Source organism: Choristoneura fumiferana, chromosome 12 (genome assembly GCF_025370935.1).
Source record: "Choristoneura fumiferana chromosome 12, NRCan_CFum_1, whole genome shotgun sequence".
NCBI lineage: Eukaryota > Metazoa > Arthropoda > Insecta > Lepidoptera > Tortricidae > Choristoneura > Choristoneura fumiferana.
The window spans coordinates 7,659,447-7,678,365 of NC_133483.1; the positions used below are offsets into that span (position 1 = coordinate 7,659,447).

Below are 18,919 nucleotides of genomic sequence, written 5' to 3' on the forward strand. Positions count from 1 at the left end.
GTAAAATTATGAGCAAGCATTATTTTTTGTTTCTGGAACCCCCTGAAGTATGATGGAGTTTTTGTTTGAAATTGGGCTCGTTTTGCATAGATTATTTTTGATTGGCAACAAATTTAAATCCTATTTTTATACGTTATTTAGGTTAATCTATATAAATATAATGGATTAATTTTTTCACTTGTTTTTTTTTTCATCACCTTACTAGGTAGACTTTATCCTGCATCTTAACTCGTTCGCGTTATCACGCGTTAAAGCGTTTTCACATTATCCGATCCGATATCGCTATCGGACGACGATACGATATCGGGGCAAGTAAAATGTATGAAATATGGAAATATGTACGTCTTTCACATTGTCCGGCCCGATATCGGATATCGGAGCCGACACCGATATGTTGGCGTCACCATCGGACGCCCGTGGGCTGTCGGACGATAATATTTGTATGTGTGCTATGCGTGTATCTAAATTGTCTCTGTGTGCGCAGAGTCCGATGCGAGGCGGCTATTTTGAGCCGTCCGCATCGGAACGATTTAGTTTGAAATATGTGATAACAGCAAATGCTGTCGGCTATCGTGGTCCGGTACCGATATCGGATCGGATAATGTGAAAACTCTCTTCTCTATACTACACAAATTCGCTATTGATTAGCGAGAAACCGGTATACCTCAAACTTTGACATAAAATAACTTTCATTCTCTAAGATAAGGCGATATAAAATAACTTTCATGCTCTAGTGAATAAAGTAGAAATTCTACGTGTGGCTAAAGACCAAGGCATTCAGCGACGAAAAAAAAAGATTGTACAACGAGTAGACACGCTATTTCACCCAAGTCGTTTATATTCACCGGAGCCCTAGGTGATCCCACGTGAATCCAGTCCGGATCGTTAACTTCACACCCTCCATTGAATTGCTTAATCGCAGGTTTCCTCACGACGTTTTCCTTCACCGTTAAGCTCGTGGTAAATTTTGGGGCCATTAGTACTAGTGATGTAACGAATATTCGCATATTTTTGCATATTCGCATTCGCAAAATTTCTGCGAATGTTTTGCGAATATGAATATCAGAAAAAAATACAATTATTAGATAATAGATAGGTTAATAAAATCAAAATACATTAATTTCTTATGTTTTTTATACAAAAAATAACATAATCTCGTAATCACATTATCAGTCTTCACTTAATCATTTGGTATTATTTATTTATTTACTTTGCGATGTGTTCGTATAAACTGTGTAATTCTCGGAACAAAGTATAAACGGTACCCTTAGTGTAACAAAATACGTCTCGATCGCGTTCGATAAAATCTCAATTTGTATGGAAACACGAACATTGCAAACGTTCCGCTAGAGGCGCTGTTCGTGTTTCGATACAAATTGAGAATTTAACGCGAACGCGATCGAGACGTATTTTGTAACCGAAAGCTTACACTAAGGGGGTACGGAACGCACTTCATACGAACGAGACAATGAGGGCTATCGTTTTTTGTCTCACTAGATGGCGCACTGTTGCGTGAGGTTTTTAAGTGTGGCTTTCAGAGTCTGTTATTACGGGCGTTAAAACAAAGTTTAGATTAAAATCATATTTAAAACACCTTAAAACCGTACCATAAAAATATCCAGCAACCACAGTGTTGCTTAGTCCCGTTTTGTTCGAAAAAAAAGGGAGGACAAAAGTTTCCGAAAGACAAAACTGTCCCAAAACACAGACATTCATTGCCCCGTAACGCATAATTGCCATAATTAATTTCAGGTAATGCAAAATATTCACAAAAAAAATCTAATTATAAATAAACCCGCGTAGCTCACCCAAAAACTATGAGATTTGACATTTCGGTGACCTCACGCTACACTAGCGCCTCTAGTGGCGAATTCATTCGCGATAGCCCTCATTGCCGCCAGAACGAAAAACTGAATATTCGCATTCGCGAATGTTCAAAATATGACATTCGTTACATCACTAATTAGTACCTCAAAAATTTAATGATTAACTTATTTGTTAAATACGGTTTTGGTGCGAACGTACCTTACAGAGAGATGTTGTTAGGGTTATGTGCTACCCTATATTTGACGGTTATAAGTGTTATACATACCTAACAAAATGACGATGAAAACGTGGGTAGTTCTGCGCCGATATTAGTTTCGTCGGGTATTTATAGCTATTACTAAGTTTTAAGTTTTTTTTCTCAGGTTTTTTTGAAGAAATGGGCTATTTATTTGTATACCCGTATATATAAAAAGATAATGTAGGTATGTAAATTAACTAGTAAACCCGAAATTCAGTATTTTCATGAAAACTGTTGATCCTAAAACAAAACGCATATTTTATTAGCACTTTCAGTCCGTGGTACTTTCTAGTTTAAAAAAGCGATACTTAATGTTAAATTCAAATTTCATGCCAAAAATGAAAGAGGATTATAAGTAAAATTATTTTACATTGTAATAATATATATATATTTTATAGATTACCCCGTTCTTCGATCCGAAGACAGTAAACGCCTCAGGTAAAATGACGCATTTTATGCACTCGTTGTACAATCTACTATTTCTGAAAGCATAAAATGTTTGAGTAATGTTTAAAAACACTCAAATCAATTTATTACAACTTGACGTTTGTGATGTCGTTTTCATTTTCATCGAAATCGAATTCGCGCCTTTTTTTCCCTCCGCCGGGCGCCGGCTGTCATGTCAGTCATTTGGTTTGGTCTTGGTCTTGTTTCGTGTGTTCAGCAGCGTCATTGAATCATTACTTTCAAGCATTTGTCGTTTGCTATAAATCGGTTCTGCTAACAATGTAAGTATCATTGATAAACTTATTGTAATATGGTTGGTAAATCGTAGCGAGATCAATTCTCATGAAGTGGGAAAGGAAATGCAGGGCGCCGTTACTTTCTCATTGTCATAGTGGAATGGAATCAGTAGTCTCACGCACGGCAATGTTTCTGTGTTTATTTGAGCTCTTGGTCTAACATTACTTCTTCGTATTCTATTATATCAGATAACAATGTTCGAGGCACGTTTACTCAAGAGTTCTATCCTCAAGAAGGTGCTCGAAGCCATCAAAGATCTTCTGACACAAGCCACGTTTGATTGCGATGACAATGGAATCCAATTACAGGTCAGTTAAATAAGTTTATTAGAAGATTTTATCTTGATATGAAATTACTTTACAGAATTAACTATATTTTGCAGCTGCTGCTAGAGACCTATATAGGTTACGCAAACTATAATGACTATAATTAAAACGCTCAATAGCTACTCTATAAAACGATAGGATCATAGGATTTGCAGGTACAATAATCTGACTATGTACAGACTACTGGTTTGGACATATAGATGATAGATGAAGTTACTCTAATGTGAGTACTTACTTAAGTAGCTTTTGCCTGCAGCTGTGTTGGTGCACTCGGGGAACTTCACACTTTCTAACATAAGTGCACTTTGTATTTTTAAGTAGCCAATGAGTCTGGAAAGAGAGTCTCTGATAATGTAATTTTTTAATCGGTTCAGTAGTTCCTATATTCTATTTGTTCTAACATGATTCAAATGACAGATGCCAAACTGAAGGAATTAGTCCCTCCTACTGTTACACAAACTATTGATACTTTTGCATGTACCTAGTGCTAAAAGTGGCAATAGCATTATTTGTTGGTTTTTAAATGTTACACTATTGAACTGAAAGTCTTATTTGAATTTTAAAATATAATTTATTCAACACTTGCGAGTGCCACTTTCTGCCTGATGAACTATCTTGCAAATTATTAATAAGTTTGTTTATTTAAAGTGCTTTTATTTTTACCAATAACGCTCACCTCTAGCAATTCCGGCCTATTGAAATAACATTGTAAGGGCATCCATTAACGAAAGTGAGTCAATATAACACTGCCCAGTAACTTAACAATTTGTTAGCAAATTTAAGTTCAAATATTTGAACAGTTTCAATTGAATCAGTTTGAATGTGATTTAATTTTTTCAAGCATTATATCTGTTGGAAAAAATAAAAAATTTGTTACCGCCTCACAAAGTTACATAATCATCATTGTTAAATAATACACACTTGTCGTTACCGAAACCAAAAAAAAATATTTTTTTTTCTACAATAGATATTTTATAGGACCTATACTCGATTTTGTTTAGCATTAGGAAAAGGGTAAACAATCTTGAAGACTTTTGATTGAAAAACGTTTTTAAAAAAGCAGTAACTATTACTTATGTCACCAAAAGCATGTAAATGATTATATGTCCTTGCTTATTGTTACATATTTGCTGTTTTCAAAAGTGTTTTCAATAAAAAGACATATCAATATCACTTTCTACTGCTAATAAAAACGAAGTATAAGTCTACTATTAGTATATAATGAATAATATGAATAATATTATTTCAAACTTCCTGAGCATCTTGTAAATATTTATAGGCAATGGACAACTCCCATGTGTCACTGGTCTCACTCACTCTCCGGGCAGATGGCTTCGACAAATACAGATGCGACAGAAACATCTCCATGGGCATGAATCTAGGGAGGTAAGTGTATCACTCTTCCAAAATTTTTATCATAACTCTGGCACCACAATATTACTGCTATTAATTAATACACACATATTTGTGTATTTCTTAGCCCTATCATAGTTGGTTGTTATTATCACAAATTTAATTATGTAATGTTTTACAATAGCATGTCAAAAATCCTGAAGTGTGCGGGCGACAAGGACACAGTGACAATGAAGGCGCAGGACAACGCAGACACCGTTACATTTGTGTTCGAGAGCCCCAACCAGGAGAAAGTGTCTGACTATGAAATGAAACTCATGAATTTAGACCTTGAACATTTAGGTAAGGAAAGAAGTGTTCATTTAAGTTAGTCAGTATTTAGAACCTGCTATGAATTTCAAGAACTAATAATATTACTTCATTGTAAATCGAAAAATCCCTTAGTACATCTCTATGATCTTTAAGGAATGTTTGCCAAATTTCTATTTTCTATCTGCTGTGGTTTAAGCTGTGCATTGTCAGTTAATCAGTCAGTAATTAACTAAAAACTAAACTAAATTAGCGTGGTTGGTGGAGTTAGTGTCATCAGCATGCAACATTTTACAGCTAGTGTACACATACACATCCAAAGCAACCCTTGTCATAATAAAAGTCATGTAAAACAATTTAGGCAACCCAGTGGGAATCAAGTTGTTACGGTGCTACACAGTACCATGGATTTCCCTTCTTTTCGGGTCACCTGATGGAAAGCAATCACCGCTGCCCGTTGACATTCATAACATAAGTTGTGTTACAGATGCGTTGCCGGCCGTTTGAGAAAAGAGTGAGCCCAAAATTCAACAGATAATATGTTATTATAATTTTCAGGTATTCCTGAGACCGAGTACAGCTGCACGATTCGCCTGCCGAGTGCAGAGTTCGCGAGAATCTGCCGAGATCTGTCACAATTTGGAGAGTCTATGGTCATATCTTGCACAAAAGAGGGTGAGTTGAGTATCATCAAAATGTGCACTTTCAATGTGACTATCCATTTAAATGCCTTGTCCCAGTCCAGGCTTAGACTATGCTAATAACAATTTGGATTCAGTTTTTAAATTCTGCTATTATTATTACTGTCATTAATAATTCTTATTATTATTATAATAATTCGGGTACCAGGAGACTGGTGCAAGGCTGTCATCGTGCCACTTTACAAGGGAAAAGGGTCACAACAAGACTGCAAAAATTACCGCGGCATAAGCCTTCTCAGCGTTGTCGGCAAACTGTATGCTAAGGTGATCATTGAAAGAGTTATGACAGAAACAGATGAAAGAATATGGGATGTACAAGCGGGATTTAGAAAGGGAATGGGATGTACGGATCAGGTCTTCTCCTTACGGTGCATAGCTGAAAAATATTTGGCAACAAACCAAAAAGTCTGTTGCGCATTCGTAGATTTGGAGAAGACTTATGACAAAGTGATGAGGAATGAACTGTGGTCGGCGTTATCTGCGCATGGGGTGAGCAGTGGTCGGATTCGAGCACTGAAGTCTCTCTATAAGGACTCCAGTCCAGTGCTTGTGTTAGAATAAACGGAGCGTATACTGAATGGTTTAACATTCAAAAAGGTGTTAGACAGGGATGTGTAGCGTCTCCATGGCTGTTCAACCTATTCATGGATAATTGTTTGACAGATCTGAAAGATAGTGATTGTGGACTGAGAATGAATGATGATCAAGTATTACTTGCATCGTTGGCTGAGGATTTGCAAGGGATGGTAACTATTATGAATGATGCTTTGGAGAGACAGGGAATGAAAGTGAACGTAAAAAAGACGAAAGTTATGGTATTTGAAAAGGAAGAGAACATAACGGAAGTGTGTGTCTGACGAAAACTTGGAGCAAGTGAATGAATTTGTGTATCTGGGATGTTTACTAGGGATGGAAAGTGTGAAAGTGATATTGAAAGTAGAGTAAGTGTACGTAATTACTACCTATTAAAAAAATGTTCACGAGGAACTTTTAGACAATAAAAGGGATGCTACACGGTTGCCAACAAGCCTCCGACGGCGAGGCGCGGTGCGGAGCGGGGCGCGGCGCAGACTGTGAGCGGTTGCTTGCTAGGCGGCATTTGTGGCGGCATTATCAAAAAGAAACAGAACGCCACCGCCGCGCGCCAATTCGCTTTTTAATTCCCGACAATCGCGACTCGGTATAAGTCTCGGTATTAAGTAATAATTATACTTAAACAAAATTACGATTTCGTCGTATTAAGTACTTCTTTTATTCATCATCATCATTATTACGACTTCACAAAAAATGTTTAGAACCCCTTCTTCTGTAACTTTCTAGAGTCCAATGTTATCCTGAATGGACTGTAGGCAGTAATGAATGCAGGTACATAATTATACCCACATTAATTTATACACACCTTATTATAGGAACGTACTTGCATATTACTTTTTTTGTGACAACCCTGATACATTTCCAGTGTCAAGCCGATTGTCGGCATTTCGCGCTCAGACAAAGAACATTAACCACTGTACATTTTCTTACACTGTGACCAAACTGACTTATATAACTTCTCTACTCAAGGAGTTAAATTCTCTTCGACTGGCGACATCGGTTCAGCAAACATCAAGCTTGCTCAAACAGCCTCAGTGGACAAGGAGGAGGAAGCAGTTGTCATCGAGATGGATGAACCTGTAACCCTTACATTTGCCTGCCAGTACCTCAACTACTTCACTAAGGCGACGTCACTCAGCCCCCAGGTAAAAATTTGCAGCTGAATGTTTTATTATCAATAATATTTTTTATATCCATCTAAAAATAGTAATAATGTTTTATTCAGGGGATTTATTCAGATTTTGTCCTTTATAGGAAAACTGAATGATGATGACGTTGCGTTATTCAAAAGGGCTATTTGGCACAATATTACCTTTGGAAGTAGTGGCCCGAACCTGCGCCAGACTTAAAAAATTTGGCCCACCTAGAAAATCCATTGGCCAGCTATAAACAATGCCGAGAAATATTTTTCAACCTTAATGTGCAGTCAAGTGCAAAGAGATATTACGACCTTAGACCTTAATGTTAAGTGCATAAAGTTGTGTATACATATTTTAATAACTTTGGCTGTGTCAATACTTTTGCACTTGACTGTACTATGCTGGCCCTATACTACAAAGTGCAACAAAGTACAATTCGAAATTTGTATCTTGCCGTCCCGCTGACGCTAGTATTATTTAATCTTTTGGACGCCAACGACTCATATATACGCACCGCAGGTTCCACGCCAACGACTTATATATACGTCCATTACTTCAGTGCAAAAGCAACCTTCGTCCGATTGTGTTAAGGTTCAATTTTAGGCATTGCAATATAGAAGCCTGGCGTATGGGTGATGTCTTTTTTTTTGACGTGGCGATGAAAAGGTTAATACGAGAGCGAGAGGGACTGTACGATACGAATTTCGTAGTAGCCCGTGCTTCTTTCATTCTCAACTTTTTTATCATACTGTATTCTTGTTACAGGTCCAACTGTCGATGTCGGCGGATGTGCCTCTAGTAGTGGAGTATCGGATTCATGATATCGGACACATCCGCTACTACTTGGCGCCCAAGATTGAGGAGGAAGATAGCTAGATAAATTTTGTTAAATTAATGATAATTTTTAAACCATGCCGTTTAACATAGGTTTTTAAATATAAGTTACGGGATCTGTTAAACTACAGTAACAACACGATCAATTTCATTGTGGATTTTGTTGCAGAATATGAGTATTACAAACCAAACTTTCAGTTTGATCAGGCAGGATCTCTGGCTCATATTTGGTTGACTGATAACGATAACAAATTATGATATTTTTGTAACCTGCACAATATACCTATTCCATAGAAAAAATGTAGTTTTAATCTCATTTTGAGTGGCAGAAACTGCAAATTTAACTGCATTCGAAATCTCTGGTTATTCAGTTCTTTGCGCGTGTGCAAAAGAAATGCTAGAACAGGGATAGTTTACAAGTAAGGTAGGACCCTGTGCAAGGTCCGCCCGGATTGCTAACACCATCTTGCTCGCTAATCCTGCCGTGAAGCAGCAGTGCTTGCACTGTTGTGTTTCGGCGTGGAGAGTAAGACAGCCGGTGAAATTACTGCATGGCACTTGAGGTATCCCATCTTAGGCCTCTAGGTTGGCAACGCATCTGCAATCCCCCTGGTGTTGCAGGTGTCTATGGGCCGTGGTGATCTCTTACCATCAGGAGACCCACTTGCTCGTTAGCCATCCAGTCGATCCGCGAAAACAGTTAAAGCTAGCGAAGATTCTTGACTATATGATTGCATGTATGGTGTGGATGGCAGACAGCCCCCACTGCAGGCACAACGCATCTGCAAGGACCTTGTGCAAGTCCGCCCGCATTGCTAACACCATCTTGCTCGCTAATCCTGCCGTGAAGCAGCAGTGCTTGCACTGTTGTGTTTCGGCGTGGAGAGTAAGACAGCCGGTGAAATGCCTGGCACTTGAGGTATCCCATCTTAAGCCTCTATGTTGGCAACGCATCTGCAATACATGCAGAGAGATGTGTTGCAGATGTTCATGGGCGGTGGTGATCTCTTACCATCAGGAGATCCACTTGCTCGTTTGCCATCCAGTCGAAAAAAAAAAATGGCAGCCCATTGGAAAATTCGATACACAATACGAAATCCTTATTAAAATATTACTTGATTTTTTCGTAATGGCTACGGAACCCTATCTTGGGTGTGTCGTGGGTTTTTCCACTTTTCTATGTTGGTTAGGTTATGTCACGTGCCAATCGGTCGCCATTCCTGCGCTAAGTCCTTGCGACTGGTAAGATCATTTGCCCGAACTCGTCATTTCCTAGTAGCAAAATTTCCAGTCGCGTTTTTTCCTATTCTTAATTTACACCATACGTATTTATAAATTTATTCCTTACGTGATTTTTCCATTCGCAGATTTTCCTAAATAAATAAATGCTTTTTTACTAAAGCTTATTTTCACAATCGCGTTTTTTCACACATGACAGTGTCGACGAAGCTCCGCTCGGAGCTCTTGCTTTTGTGTAGCTTTAGCCATTCGGGCCGATGCAAACTTAACATAACCTAAACCATATATGTATACTATGTATGTATGTATATATTATGGCCCTTGCCTAAACCTACCAATGTCTGGTGTAAATTAAGAATAGGAAAATATGCGAATGGACATTTTTCTACTAGGAAAATTTTGGGGAAATGATTCAACCCGCCGTCCTTGCAGTGCCCACCTTCCACTAAAACAATCGGTGGGTATCTGTACAGTGCGCCCTTCGATCAACAATACAAAGTGCACAATTACGAGTAAATCGGAGTTGTTCAGTTTTCAGTAGAAGGTGGGCAATTGATGCAGTGCATAAGAAAAATTGCCTCTTCTATTTATCTTGCCTAACTGCCCCCACCACCCCCTATTTTTTATACGAAAGAACAGCCAGTAATGTATAAAAAAAGAAAAAGAAATACCTTTAATTTTTTTATTTTGACATTCCTTAAATCTATTCGTCATGTCCATGTTTCACATGAGTATTGGAAATAAGACAAATAAAATCTGTACCCATTACAGAAAATTATAAAACACAATTGTCATGTTGTAACTTAATGGAATGTGAAACTTACATCTTCTATACAATAATTTACCAGGTTTTTAACCTTTACTTTTAAAATAACCTTAAATTTACAAATGGCTTTGGTCTCCACAAGTTCAAGAGCTTACTCTGTTATTTTCATGCATATGGGTTTATATAAAAAGTTATTTCAATTATTTTTGGGTTAAAATGAGTTTTGAATCTGCTACATTAAACATTAATGTCAAATTTTAAGGTTCATTATTATAAATTAGCGGAATCTTTATTAAATCACAAATTAGCAGACTAGACCATAATACAATAAGGTGATGGTGATAGACACACACTAGATAATTAAGAAATACATATACTTGAAATACAAATAAGATACTCCTAAGGATAAAAATAATGTCAAAACTGAAGAGGGCGGGTGGACGAGAAGTGAAATTCAGACGCGGCGCGGCGTTACAAATTTTGATAACAAACTCAGAGGAGATAGAAATCAAAACTAAAGTAACGAGCCGAGCCTGCATTGTCAAGTTATCAATTTATCAATAGCAAGCCCGGCCGTGGTGTATCGCAGCCCGTCTCACTGTTTCCACTTCTTGGCGGAGAAGAGCACCGCTCGCTGCTTGAGGAATAGAGAGTAGCTCTGTTTCCTGGGCAGAGCGGCGGCGACGGAGGCCGGCCGGCCGGCCAGAGCTCCGCGGTCGCGCGCGGCGCGGCGGCCGCGCGCGCGTCCCAACCCGCCCCGCGCCCTCAGGACTCGCGCTTGACCTCGGAGGGCCCGGGCGCCTCTTCGTCGTCGCCCTCCACCGACGCCGGGCTGATCAGCTGATCGTGCAGCGTCCGCAAGTGCCGCAGCAAGTTAGATTTCACGTTGAACCCTTTGTTGCATAAGCCACACACGAACGGACGCTCACCTGGAACGATTTATTTCGTTAGTAATGCTTTTATTCTGGCTAGATGCTATTGTAACTCAGATGTACAAAGGCCCGAAAGAGGATCAGTTGATTACAACAAAATAATCTACAAAAGTTTTTACGCAGTAAATAATAAAGAAATTGTAGACTTTTTAAGAGTTTGTGCAAATAGACATCTGGTATTGACTATCAAAAGCATAAGTTGTCAAATGCAAAATATCTTTATTCAAAACAAGCACTTATTAATGCCAATAAATCTACCACCGGTTGGGAAAACTTATTACATCACAAGTACTTAACACAACTACAGGATAATCGCATATATTTTTTCTTACATACATACTTATTTCAAATATATTATAAAACGACGGCAGCATTAAATTGTCTATTTATTTAAAAAAAGTTCTTATAGATTCGTGTGACAGTAATAAATAGAGACTCACCTGTATGCGTCCGCATGTGTATGAGCATGGACGCATGCGACGGGAATGTCTTCTTGCAGTGCGAGCAAGTCTTGTTTTGCGTGCCCTCTGTGAAACGATTATGACGTTTTGGTGGGGCACTGTTGTTTGATATGGCCAATTCTAGACAACCGACATCGATACATTTAGAAAGGGTACATTAGGTTTCATAACGCTTTGCTTGCTGGTCGCAAAAGCTGTGCTGTAAAGCGAGGCACAAGCAAAGCCATTAGGTTTAACATAACTGAAGTGATTATCATGAGTGTAGCAAGGTAATGGTGTCAAACTAATGCAAGGCAGGAGTGGTGTACTGTTAGGTAGTCAGAAAACTTACGTGTTTGATATCGGAGTTATCAGTGAGAAATGTTCTCGATTTAAGATGAGGTCTGTGTTGTCGAGAATTAGCCACATACATAACAATCAGTTTTCAGCTATGTTTATGAGGTTCACTTATAAAATAGTATTTTAATGCTAACCCTTTTTGCTGCCAAACATACTAATAAAAACGTTTAAAAATAGCAAACGTCAGCAAAAAGGTTGAACGTTAAGAAAATTAGCACAAGGATAGGCTTAAGAGACATATTAGTGAAGGCTCTGTTCATTCCAAAGCCCATAAGCCTATTGCGGAATAGAAAGCGTGATTGTGTAGAAATAATACAAAAACACACTCAGTGCAGTGAAATCCCAAGAGGCTCGCTCTTCCGCAAATTAAATTATCTTAAATCTAGTCTGTGTGCACGTAGGTGTCAAAATATTTAAGGCTGACTGATGAACGAAAACTGTAAGGCACTATAAGTCACATAAATAACTTATAATTGTCTGTTAAGTAGTTGGTACCTACTCATGGGCGGCGGTGATCATTTCCCATCAGATTACCCGCTTACTCGTTTGCCTCCCTCACACACAATAATAAAAAATAATTTTAATATGGACAAAAGTGAAGTGACTTTTTGATCTAATCTAGTTTCTAAATCTATACTATTATACTTAGGTGGTGGGTGGGTGCAGATACTGACCTGACTCTGTGTGCGTGCTCTGTATGTGTCGTACCCACTCGGCGGGGTTGGGGAAGTGTTTCTGGCAGAGGTCGCAGCGCAGCAATGCCATTGTCTCTTCGGTATCGTCGCTCTGTTGACACGATACATGTTATTATTATAATCCGCAGCAGCAGATCGTAAACGACACTGGTTTCTAGTCTTGTATGGAATATGTGATACCACTGTCGCTTTTCGGGTGTAAATTCTTTAGATTTTGTTTTATTATAAATGCGACCTGCTAATTATTTTACCGATAAAAATAATAATTTTAAACAATTATTAACTATATCAAACAGAAAACTAACGCGAACACCTGAACGACAGACTAGAAGTCCATTCCAAAATGAAATGGCAATAATGGCCACCGCGTCCGCGCGCTTGACAGGCAACACGCTTGACAAGAGTTGACTGCCTGTACCACGAAACTCAGTTTGCGCTCAGTTGTCACTACAAGAAACGCCCGCCGCACAGTTTGCGAATATAAAGCGACAGTCGCTGCTTAGAATAGAAACCTTATCATAATACTTATCAACTCTGCGAATAGACTATATTTTATACAAAACAGAAACCGGTATCGGTAGTGTGGTTTGCGGTCTGTTTTCTTAGTTGTTTGCGATTTTCTGCCTCTAGTGGCTAACTTTGGAATCCATCCCTTAGCTGGCTACTGATGTAGCTGCGTACCTATCTCAGAATGTGGAAACATGCTTGCACAGATGGTATGAAGGTATCAAGTTGTAACTTGATACTTCCATAATTTGCATACATGCAGCTACATCTGTAATCATAGTCAGGGATTTTAAGCTGTAAAAACAGCGGTCCTGGTAGATTTTTATTTTTTATTTATTTATTTCTAATAACATTACATCTATCATTACAGTTACCCAATACGTTAGAGTAGCAAGCACCTTATATATTTAAAGTATATACCTAATTTACAAATATGTAAATAATACCTACTTACTATTAATAACATAAGACAAATAAAGTAACTTTTGTGAATTCACTGAGCGAACAACAAAAGACATCGATTTGATATATAGATAGCACAAGATGTTACAATTCCTGTCTGTTAGAGCCTGTGTGGAAACGAAGTTACGCGGGCGCTATTAACTGCCATTCCAAATTTCCAATGGCCTCTATATACAGTATTGTGTGCATCACTGGCATCAGGTTCCTTTTTCCTTGTATTGCCAGTGAAGACAGGCTGTGGAAGGTTTGATTTAGAGTATGTAGATACTGACGGCTGAGCGGTGTTTCCGTTTCCTAGCGTGTTGCTGGTCGGAGCGCGCATGGCCCTCCACGTGGCGCACCCAAGCGGCAGGCAGCGTGAACACCTCCGCACACAGCTCGCACGCTAATGGACTGTACACCTGCACACAAACAAACACGAATACAGCTGGCAATCATGTCTTTCCCTTAAATTTAACTAGGCTGCAGTCTGTCTAACGAAACGTAATCTGCTGTGTTGATGACCTGCTACCCGCGACGGACGCTGGACGGCAGGTCATCGAGATTGCACTTGTGCAATCGATCACAAACATTATCTAGTATCGTGAGTGTAGATGATGTACGCATTGAGCTATCGCGTTGAATTTAAGGGTAAAATTAGATATGACATGAGAATTTTAAAAGTGAAACTACCTTGTATAGCTTGCGGAACGCCACAATAGAAAAATCTCATTACATTACATTTAACAGTACCAAAGTGTGGAGTTGAGCAATGATGTTCTCTCGGAATAGCGCCTGGTGTGCGTGTACGTATGTCTGCCTGATTTGAGTATATTTGAGCGCTCTTGATCTCACGACCATCCCTTGTGCTAGAGCTTGCTTGCTTGATGAGTGGGCGCGAGTGTGCTCTTACCAGTCCGTCGTCGTCGTCGATGTCAAGGTCGTCGGGCTCCCGCTTGACGCTCATCTCGTGCTGGAACATCTCCGCGATGCTGCGCTCTTCCTCCTCGATGCTGGATGCGTCCCACTCTGGCTCGTCCTTAACGACCACGTCGCCGCTCTCGTTGTTGCTAACTGTTGACTTTTCTATGAACATAAATACTGAATTTATTACATGGCTCCTATTTTTCTATCCTGTCTTATACCATCAAGCAAGCAATATTTGTCTACAATATTTTGAGCTCCCAAAAACAGTTCCATTTCAGTAAAATTTGCTATACTAATAGGGTTTTTCGATGACGAAAAATGGATCTGGCAAGGTCTCATCTTTGGGGAAACGCGTTTTCCCGTTTTGCAAACATCAATACAGTTTACTACCTATATCTATTAATAGAATAGAAATAGATTGAACACTGAAGACTGATAGACAACACATCAACTGTCACTAGAGCTAGACTTTAAATAATAAATTATTCCTTAGATCAAAGATTTTTAAGGATTGTTTTAGAATTTGTAGTGGAAAATATCTTACTGGACACAACGGAGACATTGTCCTCGCTGTCCTTTCCCTCGTCTGCATCCGTGTCGTTCTTCTGCCTCTTGCCATATTTGCGCTCGGCGGCGTGCCGGCGCAGCATGCGAGGCGGCGGCGCCTCGTCCGGCGAGTCGTCCGCTATCGTTGTTGACGCTACAATCCATGGAAACGGCAAATACTGTACTAATTGTACTATAGTCCTTAGTATCTTTCAAGCGCGTGTGGCTTTTGATATGGGGGAGCGAGCGTTAAAAACTCTCGTAACCTAAAATATGCTGGCAATGTTTAATTATATATTAAAATACAGGTGACGCTCTAACTAGAAAACGGGTATTTGTCAAAAAGACTAAAAAAACACATATTGCCATAAAATGAACTCGATCTTTGCTTGCAGGGCAGTGGTCGGGGGATAGTGGTAGTGGTAGTTGTTGTATGTTTGGCTAGAGGTGTCAGTGGGTAATACCTGTCATGTCTGGGCCAGGTGCAGGCACCATAAAGATGATTTACTTTGGTTCATGGTATCACAGCATTGCTAGTGTTGAATAAGATAAGAGGTTGGGGTCATTTGTACTTTACTTATTATGACTATGGAGGCAGTGGCTAAGGAACTGGCAGTGGTGGTGTTCTGCTTTGGCCCGCCGCGCCGAAACCCCACAGTCGTGTGGAACAAGAGGCTGGGACAGGTTTATTAACATGTACTTTACCTATGGCTATGGAGGGAGTGGCAGAAGTGGTGGTAGTGGTAGTGTCTGGGCCTGGTGCAGGTGCCACAAGGATGGTCTGCTTTGGTCCACCAGGCCGAAGCGCCGCCGTAGTGCCGCCCTCCGTCGTCTTGATGAAGACCAGCTTTGGCGGCCCAATAAACATGGGGCTGGAATGAAAAATTCAATATGTTAAATTTTTTTTCATGTGATGTTCAAATAGAACTGTAGTACTTTTAGAATCTGTTCATCAGTCTTTGCATGATTGAATTACAAATATCTTCACATTTATAATCTTTAAGTTCTTCACTCATATATTAGATGCAAAAGTTGAGTTTTTTGGTGTAATCTTGTAGAGGTAAAGAGCAAAATACATAAATAGAGCAGATCTTAAAAAAGAATGTAACCAAGAGCAAAAAGAGATTAAACTTTCAAAGACTTTGCCGTGATACTGATCAGTACCCGACCCAGCCCCCAATGTAATGTGTACCTTATGCTTACTTAATTAGAGTCCAATTTTCTTCGGATCTGTCATGGGGCCCCCCCAATGTAATTTGAATCCTAGGAAAACCTAATTAGAATCCAACTTTCATCTTTCTTTTTGAATACCTAAAACATACCTATGGCTTACCAAAGGTTAAATGTATGTTTGTCTTTGCTCTTGAATTTTTAAAGAATATTCAACCCAAATCCTTTAAACCTAAAATAAAAATAACATTCTGTTAAAGTTTTACCGTGTAACTCCTTGTTGTTGCATAGGGCTAAAAGTTTTAAGAAGCTTGTCATCTTTTTTCACTGTTATCTTGGGCTGGGTATCTTCAGGTTTTTTGCTTACTATCTGCTTATTAACACTTGCAACAACTTGGGTGGTTGTCTGTGCGGTTGTCTTCTCAGCAGGAGGGTCTCCAGCCTCGTCTGTCTGCCTCCACAGACCACGAATCTTGAGGACTTCCCCAGCCTTTAAAACTGTGTCTAATACTTCATTTGAAACTGTTGTTTCACCTGAAATGAAGTAAATTTATATTATTTTTAACTAGTAACTATACAAGTAGCTTACTGTACAAAATGTTACCCGAAAATAAGCAGTAAACCATCCTTAATAACAACTTAACACCACCTACTACATTCAAATATGGAAACTATTCTGAATAATAATAATAATAATAAATCTTTTATTGGGTAATGACAAATCAGTAAATAACATGGTGTTTGAGCCCTTCTAGTAGGTATTAAATACCTGTATCAGGAGGTCTCACTCTTCTATTCATAAAAAATAAAATAAGTGACATGTTCACACTGCCACCCCAATGAAACATATTTTTTTCATAAATACTGAGCGTGAGCAGCTAGGATTCTAGGCAAAATCAAGGTAGTCAATTCACCTCTTATTTCTAGCAAGAATTACATAGGTACTGCACTAACCTTTGTACATATACTCCACTAATATCTTCAGGGCCTTAGTAGAAATTTCCGAAGGCAACACCACGTACAGCATACCGCCCATCCTCGTTACATGCCTCTGTCCCTCGAACAACCCGCTCAAATAAACACTGCACGAACTCAGGATGAACTTGTGGGCCGGTATCTGCGATCCATCCATCGTACACAGCACCACGTCCGTGAACCGCTCCGAACGCAGCAAAGCCGCCACGGAACCGTTCAAATGCGAACTGTGAGAGTGCCATTTTAGCTGATATGTGTCCGTTGACGTCATTTTCGATTAAATCATTTCCACTCCATCTGTAGTTGCGAAAAATCATTAGTTAACCGCGTATTGTTTGTTTGTTTACCAATGCGAAAACACCGCCTTCGAGCGGCGGCGCGGCGCGTCTTGTTTTGATTTTTGATTTGCCTGCCGGAAATCAAACAAATCCTAACTGACATTGCAATTGAACCCAAAGGTTTTTTTAAATCTAAATTACTTTACGTCGAACTATCATTTAAATTACGATATTCTTATTAAATTATATATTTTTGTGAGTTTTCGTTTTAAAGTTTTTTAGTTTATTTCTAAATACAAAGTAAAAATATTATTAAAAGTATGTATTTAGAAAAAAAATCCTACCTCTTAAATAACCGGTAAAAACGGAAATCGATAATGATGTTTTAAATTAATAAAGAGTGCATTATCGGTTTCTTCACTTTCATCCACCTTAAAATCCCGTAGTAATTTTGTTAAGAACTACAAAACAAAACTAAGCAATAAAAGCAATGCGCGCAACCACCGCTTGCGACCCTCGAATCTCGTGTGCAGCGGCTGCGGCTGCAAAAATCGATAGAAAGCGTATTGATTTTAGGAGCGGGGTTGCGCGTTTATCTCATCGATCCATGCCGGTGAGCGTCGGTCTGCGCCGCGCGCCTGCGCCATGTGCGAGGGGTGCGTCGGCAGCGGCTCGCACGCGGCGCCCGCCCCGCCGCCGCGTTGCGCCACCCTGTTCACGCGCAAATTGCTTGGTTCGCTCAAGTCGCCTTCCTGTCTACTTTTGTATAAGTATCTGTATCTATAATACCTATAAGTATTTATCAATCACTTATTGCAGTAGGTATGTACACATTTCGGTGGTATTTTTGTCTGGGATTCAGGTAGTTGATTTAGAAAAAGAATATGTTAATAAAATATACAAGTACTTGACAACTCTCTATGTAGTAAATATGTAATTATTATCTATGTACACAATTTTATAGATTTAACAGTTGAGTTCGTTGCCTTTTTTATTCCTCGCCTTTTTTTTGTTTTATGTTTTGTATATTGTATATATTTAGGTATTAAGGGTTTACAAGCATTTATATTAATTAAAATGTTTTGCTCTATTTGTCGATCCTTATTTTTATTGCTCTTCTCTACCACTCAAAAGTTGACTGGCAGAGAACCCTTCAGGGATAAGTCCGCCTTTGTACTTAACACTTTTTTGTAACCTTTTTGTATTCTCATTTTGTACAATAAATAGTACGGATTAAGTACATAAGAGTTGCTTAATATAGGTATGTTTACCAACTAAATGGTGTAAAACGCCCTGCCTAGCAAGGATTTCTCAAAATTCGTCTTTATCTAGGCCAAAGAAGGCTGAATGGAAGTCTGCTTTTTATACCAAGACAGTTATGAGAAATATTATTGTCTCCCATAGTTAAAACAAAGTTCCCTTACTTACGTAATATTATTACGCTATAAGTACAAGGTAGGTATTTCTATAGACAATTGAGGCGTGCTTCCATCAAAAGCGATAAGTTCAAGGTACATAAATGTCGACGACTTTATCTGTTGATGACTGGACCCTCCTAGAAGATTCATAACTTTTAGC

At 39.0% G+C, this 18,919-nt stretch overlaps 2 protein-coding genes across 2 annotated transcripts; one reads left to right on the forward strand and one right to left on the reverse strand.

Annotated features, from left to right (window-relative positions):
* The first annotated feature begins 2,703 nt into the window (after positions 1-2,703).
* On the forward strand, positions 2,704-8,360 carry PCNA (Proliferating cell nuclear antigen). The gene is made up of 7 exons (XM_074095149.1): positions 2,704-2,793; positions 2,998-3,117; positions 4,415-4,521; positions 4,673-4,830; positions 5,356-5,472; positions 7,062-7,237; positions 7,997-8,360. The coding sequence occupies exons 2-7, from the start codon at positions 3,004-3,006 to the stop codon at positions 8,105-8,107; spliced, it is 783 nt and encodes a 260-aa protein (XP_073951250.1). The 5' UTR covers positions 2,704-2,793; positions 2,998-3,003; the 3' UTR covers positions 8,108-8,360.
* Positions 8,361-9,972: 1,612 nt separating this feature from the next.
* LOC141433217 (uncharacterized) lies at positions 9,973-17,947 on the reverse strand. Its single transcript, XM_074095150.1, is given in 11 exon segments — positions 9,973-10,904; positions 10,907-10,999; positions 11,443-11,583; positions 12,477-12,588; positions 13,739-13,867; positions 14,359-14,531; positions 14,917-15,072; positions 15,624-15,790; positions 16,355-16,622; positions 17,043-17,360; positions 17,686-17,947. Coding segments are annotated over 10 exon segments (1,770 nt in total). The 5' UTR covers positions 17,335-17,360; positions 17,686-17,947; the 3' UTR covers positions 9,973-10,665.
* Positions 17,948-18,919: the final 972 nt, after the last annotated feature.